General features: G+C 44.0%; 1 protein-coding gene across 1 annotated transcript in view; it reads right to left on the bottom strand.

Annotated features, from left to right (window-relative positions):
• Positions 1-13,990, bottom strand: part of PPP2R1B (protein phosphatase 2 scaffold subunit Abeta) — a 112,165-nt gene that overhangs the window by 46,918 nt on the left and 51,257 nt on the right. The window contains exons 6-10 of the mRNA XM_086957176.1: positions 13,698-13,853; positions 13,417-13,531; positions 11,848-11,918; positions 11,431-11,565; positions 10,396-10,569 (exon numbers count right to left, since the gene is read on the bottom strand). Of these exons, the coding sequence (XP_086813302.1) occupies positions 10,396-10,569; positions 11,431-11,565; positions 11,848-11,918; positions 13,417-13,531; positions 13,698-13,853 (651 nt within the window). The remainder of the gene's footprint in view (positions 1-10,395; positions 10,570-11,430; positions 11,566-11,847; positions 11,919-13,416; positions 13,532-13,697; positions 13,854-13,990) is intronic.

The raw sequence follows: 13,990 nt of genomic DNA, 5'->3' as shown, positions 1-13,990 counted from the left end.
GAAGAAGGGTAATACCCAGAAACCGGTCCCAGGATGCTCGTTTCCAGTCCAGGGACGACCTGGCTTGGCAGTTTGGTCTGGAGCATTCTCATGAGTCACAGGGTCAAGACTGATTTGCATATGGCTGCGTCTAAACTGGCGTGGCATGGTGAGCAAAAGAACGATGGATTTAACCCAGATCTTTTGACTGGGGGAGAATGTATGATTTATTCGGCATTCCGTCCATAATTTGTTTGCGTAGCATTGATCTGTTTAGCAGCACACCAGGCCACGGCCTCTCCCAATAGCAGGCGTATAAAGATTTGGTTGAGGTAGGCCTGGCTGCCAAGATGATATTCATGACTTTGGGAGGAAGGTGGAAAGCTCTCCACTGTCAAACACAAGGAGATGATGGATGGAGTGCTGAAACTTTTCAGAAACTCACCAAGAGTCACAGATCTGGTTTGAATCCTTCATCGTTCTTTAACTCACTTTGCCACCCCAGTTCAGACACATCTATACACAAATCAGTCATGACCCTGTGCCTCATGGGAACAGTCCAGCCCGAACTGCCAAGCCGTGTCTTTCCTGGTCATGAAACAAGTATCCTGGGACCGGTTTCAGGCTAACAGCCCTCATCAGCCAGGCTAGCTTGAATCCAGTGGCAAAGTGAGCAAGTGACCCACATCTGGGCATACCCTGCCAACTTGGGGAGAACAAAGCAAACAATAGGTTACGATCGATGGAGCGCAGAAATGTTCACCCGGGCTTCCACCTGAGGTTGTGGCGTTAGGTTAAAAGCACTATTCTATAGTTGGACATTTGTTTAGGTAATGTTTCATTACAGACAAAGCCACTCAATCTCCATTTATGGAAATGTAGATTGTGCATGTTTAGGTGCAGGATCCTGCCCTGATCTGAATGGAGATCTACGCCAGGGCTACCTCATTGGTGGACAAATGCTCCATGCCCAATCTGGGGCCACTAGGGCGACTTAAACCGTATCAGTCCTGATCTTCAACAAGCAAAAGTGCTGATTGAGAGTTTGACAGTGGTGAAAAGATCGTAATTAGAGGAAACCATCCTGCTCCAGATGTAATTGATATTTATGATCTGCAAAGTGTTGACGACTTGGTCTGCTCTGGCGTTCAGGGACCCCGCCAGGCTATGGGTCAGCAGAAAAATGTGACGGTCTAGCCATGTCTAAATATGCAAAGCCTCCTGGCACAGGTTCCACAATACCACCTCACCCTGCTTGTTGCAGTACCACATAACGTAGTGTTGATCGCGAATACCGGCACCAGCTGGTGGAGGGCAAGATGGTGTTCAACCCCAAGAAGATGGGTCTCAGCTTTATATGATTGATTTTGAGCCAAACCTCCCTAGGATAACCAGTTGCCTGTTGTCTCCTCTAGACGGCCTCTCCAACCTAGAAATGATCAGTCGATAACCCAGTGAGCTCTGGGTTGGGTAAGGAAAGGAGTCTGTTGCTGACAATAATGGTCCCGCAGATCTTTTGCAGTCTCCTCCAAATATTGGAACAAACTTGAAAGATCTCTTGTGCTGCGCCCACTGGTACTTTAGATGTCACTGCAGAGCGAGCATATGGCTTCTAGCAGGCTTAACTAGCAGGATGCAGAGGGCCATCAGTCCCAGCATCCTCAAAGTCATCATTGCGGAGATACAGAACAAAGGCTGAAACATCAGGATCATAGACAATTGTCCTGGACTCGCTTCGCCGGAACATAGGTGTAAAACTGCACAATGTCCAGCAGAACTTATAGGAGCATCTGTGAAAGAGTCGGGTATGACTGCGGCACATTGATCGTAAACCCTCAAGGAGGTCAGGCAGTTTGCCATACTCTGGGGGTGGCCGACGACTGCTTGTGAAGAACCCACTATACAACACCCAGCTGTAGAGGTGAGGGGAAGACTTGAACCACTCGACCTCTGCTGATGTGTTGCCGGCCGAACACCAAAGGGTCATTAGTTACCCCAAAATGGAGCACAGCAAACTGAAAATGCTTGTGGCCTACTGTGAGCCCTATGGGCCTGCAGGATGGGTGTGTGGAACGAAGCGTCCTTCAGGTCTAGCGATTATATTCACGCTCTAAAGTAAACGGTAGACAAAACTTTAGCCAGGTTGAGCATCTTGAATTTGTCCTTCTGTAGGAAGGCATTGAGCCGGCCAGGGTGTGAAATAGGACAGAGCCCTTTGTCCTTTCTCGAGACCAGAAAGTAGCGTGACTAGCAACCACAACCAACTTCTGCCTCTGGCACCCTCTATGGCTCCTTTGACAAAAAAAGCCTGCACTTCCTGCTTTAAGAGTAACATACGGTCCTCAGTCATCCAGTCTGATTGTCTGGAGATGGTGGCAGGTTCACAATAGCAGATCATGTCTGAACTTACCTCAGATAGAGTGGCTGTGTGACGTTAGGGGCAGTCTAAAGAGGCGTGGAAGGAGGAGGTGCAGCAGATGGGTGACAGAAGACTTGGATACACACTTTCCCGGTTGCACACTTCTGTAGGTACAGCAGCCACGAAAAATCCAAAGTAACTGCTGTACCTGCTGGCAATGCTGGAAGCACCCTCCAAAGCAACAGAGGAGGCGAAACTGCAGGTGCGGAGGAGCAGAGACACCACCAGTGAGCACACGGTGTCCCTGCTATCCTTGAAGCACTGTAGGACAGTCTGTTTTATCCCTGAAAATACGGGACCAGCTGGTCTATCCAGGAGGCTAGTTTGAGGTCTCCCGAAAAGCTAGTGCAACGCAAGCAGGCATGCCTGTGATGGGCTACCGTGGTATCCAGCCCTCAGCAAATGTTGAATTTGGAAGCATTGCAGCCATCCTGCATGACCTGCAAAAGGATGGCAATGGGAGTCTTCCAGTACCACAGGCTGTGCCTCAGCTACTAGAAGGCAATTGGCATTTACAGAGCGAAGGGCTAGCGCTGTAAATGAAAAGGCCCATTCTCAAAAAGATTCAATCCCCTTTGATTCCTCTTGGGGGACCTGGCGGTGGAGGGAAGTAATGGAAAACTAGTTTAAAGGTATCCTGTTGGCAACAGATTTTACCACAAGCCTCTATGGCACAGGGTGGTCTTTAAGGAAATCCAGATCACCCTGGCAGGTCGATGGTGTCTGGTAATCTTGTCATTAACAGGAAGGCCTGAGCAAGGTTTGGCCCAGGTTCCCAGTAGCATGTAGGTTTGAGTATCATTAAATGGATGAGGCTCAGAGCATGTTTGGCCAGGCTAAAGTACCTCTGTCAAAACGTTAGTCTTAGCTTCCCAAGTAGGAATTTGTCGGAAGCTTGAAAACCTCCACTGCTCTTCGCAAAACCATGGCAAAGGAGGCTCCATCTTCAGTGGCAGGGCCTAGGTGAGAAACTAACCCAGTACACATGAGGCACCTAGACCAATGGAATCCTGGAGGTCCTCATCCCAGTTTCCTCTTAACAATGGTCTTAATTTGACAAGGGGTAGGTCCGGATCCACATCTGTTCACACAGAAATGAAGTTGTCAGCGCATGTCTCATACAGGGCAGAACGAGGTAGACTCAAGAGCCGCTGGGGCCACTTGTCGGCACACAGGGGTGCTGCTGCAGATTTTCCAGCTCCAGTCTGACACCCGAGAGAGTATTCAAAAGGTGAGCAATCTGTGGTTAGAAGTCATTCAGAAAAGCAGGCATACCACCACCAAAGGATTTGCATTCTGCTGCAGAACGCCTATTGTCATCTTGTGAGCCTAGCAAACAAAACATTGGCCATGGTTGGTAATGTACCCTTTCAGAAGTTAAAAAGAAAATGTGTAAGCTAATTGAATATATATATATATATATATATATATATATATATATATATATATATATATATATATATCTCTCTCAAAACAAAACCCTTTCAGGCATCGAGTGACGCATTAATTATGCAAAAAAGAAGCAGAGAACTCTGAGTAGTTCTCAAGTTTAGGTGGAAAGCAGCTCCTGTATAGAGCACCCTCAACGCCAGCGACACACTAAATTTGCTCACCTGAAGTGTCTGCTTTTCTAGCAAAGTCTTTAAGCATAGGATTAGCACAGTGCCATCCACACCGAAATGAACGGGACAAAGTCTTTTACCATTTTTACAGCATAGGATTAGCACAGTGCTATCCATGCCGGGCTGTGAAATGGTCAAAACCTTTTTACCATAATGTATGCGTCACTATGCCTGAAAGGGTTTTGTTTTTACTTATACTGGGTGCTCCCCTGTGTCTGGACAGAGCTATAGGCCCTTGACTTTGTCTAGTTGAGCTTTCCTGCTTTTGAATGACAAAATTATATGGTAGAAATAATTGATCTGCTCGATGTATTTGATGGGTCCTGTGTAAGTAAAATTTTAGAAATAGTTTGCAGAACAATCTCTACATTCTCAGACGTTAATCGTTTGAGGGTTCAGGAAGAATGTTCGCAGAACATGGATTCGTTCCGGTGCAAGTCTGAGGGCACCTTGGGGATAAACTTCGAATTGGTTTGCAGTATTACACGGTGTGACTTGAATTATAGGAAACGTTCCATAATGGTAAAGGCGTGAATTTCACATACTCATTTGGAAGATGAGAGCCACCAGAAGAGCAGTTTTTCAGGTAAGATACTTCAATTCTGCCTTGTGAATGGGCTCAAGTGGTATTTTCATGAGCTGTCCTAATACCAGATTCAGGCACCACAATGGTGGAGGTTTTCTTATTGTAGGGAAAGTCCTGAATAGGCCCTGGAGAAACTTCTTTACAATTCGAATAGACCAAAGGGAAGGTCTACTACTGTACCGTCTAAACCTGGAAATTGCTTACAGGTGTACTTTTAAGGACAAACTAGTCAAGCCATACCTTACCACATGGAGCAGATATGGAAGGTTTTGCTCTGGTGGGGATGTGAGAGAGTGGACTTTAGAGTCCGCACACCAAAGGCAGACGTGTTTTCACTTGAGTTCATAAGTTCTGTTCACTGTGTCTGCTCTAGCAAGGATTACTCTGCAGTCTGGTGGAACGTCAATCATGGAGAACTCATTGAACCCAGGAGCCAGACCGGTAAGGGTAGTGTTGTTGGGTTGGGATGACAGAGTTGGTCTGGTTCATTGGTATTGGTTTGAGCCGGACATGGGGTTGTTTAGAGAGGAGCAGGCGCTCTGTAAATCAGAACGGTCTGAGCCAGCAGGGAGCTATGAGGAGAGGTCTGCAAGACATTTTGTTGAGCACCCTTGCAATCAACAAGATGGTGGTGGGAGTGTAAGCATAAATTACTGACACTCATCAAAAACGCATTCCACCCACGATCCCTGTTGGGGATGCCAACTTGTTAAGACTGGGCATTTTTTGTTCTCCTTTGTAGCAAAAAGAAGCACGTTTGGCTTGCCCCACCGGTGGAAGAGTGTCCAGAATGTTCTAGTCTAGTTTGCACTCATGGTAAGGGATAGTGGTTTTGCTTAGGGAGACCACGAGGATGTTGGACACTCCTGGCATATGATCTACTTTGAGCAATATTTGATGTTGGAAAGCCAATTTCCAGATTTGCTGTGCCTGATGAGAGCGCCGATGACAGTGTAACTCCCCCTTCTTTGTTGAGATATTACCAATGGTGGTATGGTCTGTGTATCGATTTTTCCATCTTAGGGAGAATCTACTTTAGTGCCAAGGCAAAAGCACTTATTTGAACGAGGTCATTGAAGGACTTCTGTCTCTAAAGCCATTGCTTGTCCAGTTCTTCTTGAAGTAGACACATTTACAGATGGCAATTTGGAACAAGAGGGACGCAGGAAAAAAAATCATTCCCATGAAAGATTTGTAGATCTGGACAGCAACTGACTTCGGTGGATATTGAGTTGGCTGCAGAATCTTTACCTGACCTGTGAGGTGAAATGCTTTGCATTGTGTCTTCGAAAGCTCCCAAGAATGTCAACGTTGTGGGATGCAAGTGAACTTTTTGATAGTGGTAGGTGAGGCAGATTGATGTCGCTGCTGCTGCTTGTTAAGTGGGAGCTCTTTATGACCCAATTGCCCAAGTATGGAAAGACTTTTATTCCTTCTTGTTTGAGATGGGCTGCTATTGGAGCTAGTACCTTGTTAAAAATTCTGGTGGCTGATTTGAGCCCAAATGGAAATGGGTGCTGGCTACCAGGAAGCGAAGGAACTTGAGGTGTATCTGAATGTGAAAATATGAAAATATGCATCTTGAAGGTCTAGTTATGTCTTATGATCTCCCTTGTCGAGGAGGTGTGAAGCGTCAGGCGGAAAGATTGCTTCTTTAGAAATGTGTTCAACCTTTGCATGTCAAGAATTGGACACCAATCTCCTGATGGTTTCTTGAGGAGAAAGAAATGGTAGTAGGATCCCAATCCCTCTGAAGTCTTAGAACAACCTCTAATGCTCCCTTTATTAGCATGAGGATGATTTCCTTTAGGAGTGTTTTAAGTGAGGGGGAGGTGGTCCGGACGATTGGTTGGTTGGAGAAACTCCAGGGTTCCTTGGGTGATTACTTTTAGCACCCACTTGTCTGATGTTATTGTGGACAATTGGTGACGATGGTTTGGGATTAGACGTCCAATACTGGTTGCTGAGGGGTGGTGGGCACTAAATTGAGGTCACTGTTTCCTGTTGGAATCTGTCACAAGCAGGCAATTTTTCTCTGGCTTAGTGCTTATACAGCACAATACAGATAACCGCCAGCAGCTACATATATGCAACCGCTGGCGGTTATTTGTAATGCTGTGGTTGTGCATACTGGGGATAATACTAGGTCTGGCCCTATTCACAGTTACCTGAAGGGTTGGTAACCACCTCTAAATGAATAAGCTCCTCTGTCACTTGACCCTTAAACTGGCTACTTCCTATACTGGAGAGTGTAAAGAGACTTCGCTGTGTCTGCCAGTTTTGATTAATTGAAGGACATCATCCACGTCTTTTGGCGGAAGACCGTGGATTTTAACCATCCTTGTCTGATGAGAATAGCCGCTCCCGCAAGCTGTCTGAACCCAGTAGACAAGACATCGATGGTGTAGTCAATCATCTCTGCTAATATTCTTTCACCCTCCTGTAGGATTTTTTCAGGCTTCCATCTTGGAGTCCCCTGGCAGCAAGTCAATGTAAGTGGACATAGCCGACCACATTTGACGGTCATAACGGCCCAATATAACCAAGGAGTTTGCAGCTCTGAATGATGTGGCTGCCATGGAGGAGAAATTCTCGCTAAAATTATCAAGCGGACGACCATCTGTCTGGATGAGAAGACATTGGTGTGGACTGGTTCTTACAGAGGCGTAGCGCTGCTTGAGCTTCCGCGGAGTCTGGTAGTCTGTCCAATGAGACCAGTAGGAGTCATCTGGAACTTTGTATTTGTCTAATTTTGGAATGATCGCTGGAGCCGTAGCCGGGTTCTTCATGGCCTTAAGACCTTCTTGCAAATAAATCGATGAAGGGATAGCCCTCATCGATTTCATCCACGTGTTTGGAAAGCACTGGATGTTCAAACCGTTTGGCTGTCCTATCCATTGAATCATGAAAACCGGCAACGTCCTCTAGCAGAGTCTCTTACTAGTGCAGCCGGTGGAGGGACTGGAGTAGGAATAAAGTAGTCGGCCCACTCACTGAGGTAGCGTCTTGAATTTCTCCCACTTCTCGGCCGTTGCCTGTAGACTGACCATCACCATCGGGGCAGGGGGCGGCCAAGGTATCTGCCAACTCTGGTTGAGGTGCTACAGGTGCCTCAAGCAAATGTGAGGTCTGCGGTAGTGGTGCAGGGGTTGGAACAACTGTACAGGTCTTGGAGCTTGTGGCAGAGGAGTCGCAGTGGCTGACTGTTGAAATCTGAGATAATAGTCTTGAAGCATACTTTGTAAGTTGGTAACAAGAGACATAGGCATTGGGATAGAAAGCTCATTAGTGCTGAAATGAATATTCCTGTTGGTATGGTTCAAGGTGTTCTCTAGCCAAGTAATCATCCTCCTGAGACTGGTTATCAACATTCTCAAAGTCATGGCATTGGACATGTAGTTGGAATGGACTACGAGCTGCCCCAAAGTGAGCTTCATCGTCAGAATCTCCATCTAAGAGGTTCGCTAGTTACTTGGAGAGGCGTGAACTGGTAAAATCGTGGCTGCAGTTGATTTTTCATTTACAAAAATGAAAGGCAATGTCATTTTTACTGGGGATTTTTCTGTTGACATCCACTGTTCCATCAATGTTTTCTTCATTGACGGTACATTTGTCAGTAACGGCATGGTCAGACAATATGATCGATAGCGGCATCGCTGTCAGCATCATCGACAGGAGTGTCAACTGAACCTTCGTTGACTGTGGCATAGTCAACAAGCTCATCAACAGTTTCACTTTTGAGTGTGGTTTTGACACCAACTGACAACGTCAGCGAGGACTGTCTCGTCAACTGTATCTTCCTAGTCGGCGGTAAGTTGAGGAGGGACGCAGTAGAAGGAACCTTCATTGACTGGAGTTTTCATATCCTCGTCGTTACAATAGTCGATGACAGCGGTGAGATCATGGTCATGGGAGAAGATACAGTGGTAAAGATCGGTGTTGTCCTAGTTAACGTAGACGCCTTTGAAGAGGTAGTCATCAACTGTGTTGTCCTCAATGAGAAATTAGCTGTAGAGCTGGATTCCTTTAAAGATTCTCGTCAAAGGCATAAACTAGGAAGAGGTTCTTTTTGGGAAGGAGTGATCGGCTCTGAGCGAACCTTTTCTGAGGCAATTATTTCCTTCTTGTAGGAGGAAGGAAGATCCTCATGCCTCTTTGCATGCCCAGATGTAATAAGTTTGGATTTTTTTAATGGCCATTGAAGGCCGCTCGGAGGCAATTTTTTTCATTAGATTTAAATCACTATCCTCCTCAGATAATGGGCACTCATTTTAAGCCTTTGAAGCCACAGCAAAAGTCTACCTCCTGTCTTTAAAAAGTCTTCTGAGAAAAAGGTGCAACAGATTTTGCAGTCTCTGTGTAGTCTACTTATAGAGGCAATAGATGCATTTCTGATGTGGGTCATCCAAATGGATACCGCCCCTTTCCACAATTCACAGGATCTGAAAAGTCCTTTTTTAGGAGGTTGGGACATGGTATTCAGTCAGGATATGTAGGTAATAGAAGAAGTGATGGTTTTGGGAAGTAAATTCCTTTGAGGTAGAAAATTCAGCCTCTCCTGGAAGTGTTCTAAAGGGTGCTGGCGGATTGGCTAAAGTGTGTAGTTTGGACCTTAAAAAAAAAAAAAAAAAAAAAAAAAGAAGACAGATTAGCTATAAAACCTATGGTTCATTCCCATTATGTTTATGATAGAAATGCACATTGCTCTATTAAAGTACCGTGGGACTCCCACTTCGATGACCGGGAAGGATTCAAGCATGAAAATCTATGACCCAATACTAGAGATTTAGAGGATTTGAAAAAGGTTATTTCTGCAAGTAAAAAGTTTTAAGGTGCAAGTGTTTATGGTGTGGAAGGCACAGGTTTGCCCAAGAAACCAACGGTGCGCAGTAAAGGCTGTACAGATCAAAGTAGCTCAAAGCACACAAGTACATTGAAATGACCTTTTTGGTTCGAATGCCCTGCTAAGAGTGCAATTCCACACTGAAGAACCAGTGAGATTTACATATGAATCAATCTTGATGTCAGTGCACATCAAGTAGCTCGTGAATGTCACAAGACCACTAATCTAAGCAATGGTTGCAGCTGTATAGCACTACTACCAAATAAGGTTGATTAGTGTAGGTCTAAGTGCAAACAAGACTATTTTAACCTTCAATTCAACAGTTGCTGAGCCCCCAACACTCAGCAGAATTCCAAATCCTGGGGACCTGAGCAAATACAAGGTTATATTGTTAGATGTTCATAAGATACCTGGTGCAAGCAGCAAATGCACTTTGGAACAGCATGTAAAGAGATCCGACAATTTAGGTTTCATTCTGAGTGATTACTCTAACCCTCGCATTTTGAGCCCTCCAAAGTTTAACATTCAACCTCAAGATGCTACAATTAACCTCTTAAGTGGTGCGTCGGGGCGTTGGCCGACGGCAGCACTACCTCCCCAGTGCTGCGCACGTCCATTGGACGTCCATTCAGCACTAGTTCCAATGGACAGCGCAGCACTGGGGAGGGATATTTGCGCCGCATCTAAGGTGTTAAAAGCACTGCAATAGACAGAGCAAGTCTGTGCTAGTCCTGACAGAGGTTTTGATAGGATAAAAAATGATTGTAGCTTTCTTTACTGAAGGAAACACCTCTGAATCTCCTTGAATAGTTCAACCTATGACCCTTAATTCAACAGCACTAGTATAACCATACATTAGGGTTATGTAGCTCATACACAGTGGCCACATACATGCTAGATAAATGCGGTTATTCTCATCACAGATAGGAAGGCTGGAAATACTCACCAGCTGTCCAGCAAGTAGAGGCATATACTCTATGATTGCAAGTCGAACTCTCCATTTGGCATCTTCAGCCAGCTCCACAATTGCAGGAAGAAGGGACTGAGAAAGTTGGCGAATCCCAATCACTTCATTCACACAGTCAAGATTGGAGATGATGTTCAGCCGCACTTCAGGACACTGTTTAGAGAAAAAAAAGGAGGTTGAAATGGAGAGAGAAGTAAGGCCATATTAGATTATTTACTACACCAAGGAACGAGAAAAAGAACAAGCAAGTGGGGAGCACAGGCTGAGAGTAAATAAGATGTGTGAAGGAGGGTAAATATACACAACTGGAGTATTTCTAAATTGCCTTTCTTCTACTGTACACTGTATGGAGGCAGAGAAAGAAAAGTCTGGTGGCTCTTGGAAGGGAAGGTCCTTGGCAGGTGGAAGTCTGAGCGCATCCTATCTCCACTGTTTAGCTTTTATTGAGCTGCCTTGCAGTCTGTACTACTGCACCAACAGTAACGTGTTGAATTTAAACAGCAAGAAAGTGCCATTGATATATCCTGTCCCCTAATAATCATAAAAAGAGCTGCTACAAGGAGGAAGCGCAGCCAAAATATTTAACATTCAGCAAGCACAGTGAAATACTGGATGGGTACAAGTTCACATGGATATTGTCATTTTAGTTCATCCTATTCACACCTTTGACGGCAGTCCTCTGCCATCTTCAGTAATACCTACAAGTTCTAACACTGGTATGGGAGCACTCCGCGTAATACAACTGGATTTCAAAGTCTTGGGCACAGTCACTGAGATCACTGTATTCTTAGTTCAACTACACAGAACAACTTTCTCAATCTCCCAACCTAGTTATCAATTCTCCCTCAAACCCAACTTGCCTAAACTATTGCTCACCATTCCAGTTACTTCCCTCTATCCAGCGATTCCGGTCAGAAGCTAAAAGTAGTTTTTATCTTGCATCACCTGCCCATTCAATACATTGCTACTTTTTTTTTTTTTTAAACGGGCATATACCAATATTGAGAAGATTACCTCATCCTTCAGTTGAGCCAGGAACAGAGGTAGAAGGTGTTCAATCGTGTTATCTTTACCAAGGATAGTGGATAGTCCCATAATAACGGAGGCCAGGGCAGACTTCACATGCTGGTTTGTGTCAGAAACCAGTTCCTACAATTCAAAAGGTATTAGATCAAACAATTCCAACTTAATTTTCAAACCAAGTTTTGCTTTATGCAGAACTAAATGCATGATAGTCAGAATATGGAGCTCAAGCGTTACAGGAATGAAGGGTCCTACTAATGTTAGTTCCTAGTAGAGCACGTTTAGATTCATGCCTACACTAATTTTTATTTCTTATGAACAAATAAAGCACAGCATTAAAAAAATATATAGACCTAAAAGAAAACCCACAATTGTGCACCTAGGACTACAAGATTGGAACCATCTTACCTTGACATAAGGAAGAATGTGGTTCATAATTATGGTTTCTCTACCATCAGCAGGGAGGTTCTCACAGAACTCTAGAACACAAAGAAGAAACTGAAATTAAAATTGGGACATAACAGATTGACAGTGGTCATGCTCTCAGAGCAGATAAGATGCATGTGGAAGTAAAGCAGAAAGGCATTTTCTCAACAGTAGATGGAGTGGAAAAAGACCAACAGTATACCTTCAAGTTTTATAACTTCCAAATGGGGGAGAAAGGTACATTTCTTAAAGTATTGTTAGCCAGATTAAACTAACTACAATTCAAGCTTTCTCTACATACAGTACAGAATGAACAAAACTAATTAGGGACCATCAGATACAAAGCTGAGCTGCAGTGAAAACAAGTATTTTTTCATATTTTTCTGTTAACTGTGCATACATGTAGAATTACGGATTAGTTTGTTACTTTTCGTTGACAGATAGTAAATCAGACACTGCAGTACTAATTTTACTGGCCACTTAATACACAAATGCAATCATTCCTCCCTAGTCTAGTCAATCATATAAACCAATTATATTTTGCATAACTTTGAATAAAAAAGGAAACAGTACAGAGGTATTCATATTGGGAATGTTTGGAAAAAAGGCTACATCTCTATCCCTCACAATAACTGCACCCTGATTAAAGGCAGAAAGTATTTTGGTTATCCACAGACTCTGCACTTAAATTATTTGGAGGACAGCGGAGGTGTCGGAGCTTTCAGAAAAAAGAAAGGGCAATTGATTCCTACATAAACTCTAGTTTATGTTTAAAAAATGTTGCATGTTACTTCATTGCATAACTACTGGATATACACACCCACCCCTGTATACTGTGGTTGACTTTCTGCAACCTTCTTGAGTTGACTGTAGCTATACTGGCAAATTCCATGTCAAAGAAACACTGTACTTCTTGAAACAGCCAACCAGGTGTAAGTGGTATACATGTACTTTGATGGCTGGCACACAGGGACTTGGCATTTCAATGTGAAAGGGAAACCAGGCAAGTCGGTTGTTACAATTGCAGAAAATTAGAAGACTGGTCATGTGTAAATAAACTTTAATTCTTCCACAGGGGATCTTCGAAAGAGACAACTTCTTATAGCTGTGCTACAGTGTGATCACTTAACCATAAGTAAGTTTGCGGAAAGTGCTGAAAAGCCAATAGGTTGTTACTGCAAATGTCTTTAGTATTTTGTGAAATACCATTGGACAGTCATCGAGAATCTAGCTAAGAAGGTTCGAGTATTAGTTCAGGTTTTAATCTGCAGTTAACTCAATTTTACTCTGAGCTGCAAAAGTAGAACTGTAGTTTCATTTCTTACCCAATATCCTCCACCATCCATTCACAAACGTAGTTCAATGCGGAGCCAGACTAACCAGGGAACACAGCAATATGCAGTTCCATAGCAATAAATGTACTGGTGCACATAAAGGGCATATGCACAGAAAAAAATTCTGAAAATAAACCAACTAACAAATTCAGACTAATGACTGCCTGGGAAACCATTACAGGATAGGTTTTAAAGTGGAGAAAGGCACTACACTCACCTTTCACCTTGTGGGCACCAGCAGCTCGCACCTCTGCTTCACAGTCTTTCAGAAGATTTTGAAAAGCTGGGACAAGATCATTCTTGGTTATTTCTGGCCCAACTGCTTTCTGGAGCTGAAAATAAAAATAGAAATGCATTTACATGGATATAGAATTCACTGTCTATGAGCATCCGCTAACCCTTTGTACCATTAAGAATTAGATGACCAGTACTTTGACAGTAACACATGCACAAAAATGGTTCTCTTACCTTTCATATGGGCCTGAACTTTTAACTCACCTCAGAAAATTTATCTGCCACCATGTACCGAACACGCCACGATTTGTCTTCTGTAGCTTGTCGGAGAGTCGGCATTACCAAGGCCTCTAAATCTTCCTCTGGAAGGAGCTGTGCAATGCTAACACAGGCTTCTACAGCAAGTAGACGCACAGAGTCCTGTAGAAAAAAAATACAGTGCAAGTAGAAACAAAGCAGAAAAACTAAAAAATATTTACAGTGATCACTTAGCGCTTAAAATGTCTGACGTTCCCAGTGCAACTACATCGAGCTAGCAGAGCTCCTCAAGCTCGCCC

This window comes from Lissotriton vulgaris, chromosome 2_1, assembly GCF_964263255.1.
Source record: "Lissotriton vulgaris chromosome 2_1, aLisVul1.2, whole genome shotgun sequence".
Classification (NCBI taxonomy): domain Eukaryota; kingdom Metazoa; phylum Chordata; class Amphibia; order Caudata; family Salamandridae; genus Lissotriton; species Lissotriton vulgaris.
The sequence above is the reverse complement of the archived record's forward strand: the minus strand, read 5'-3'. Positions and strand labels throughout refer to the sequence as shown.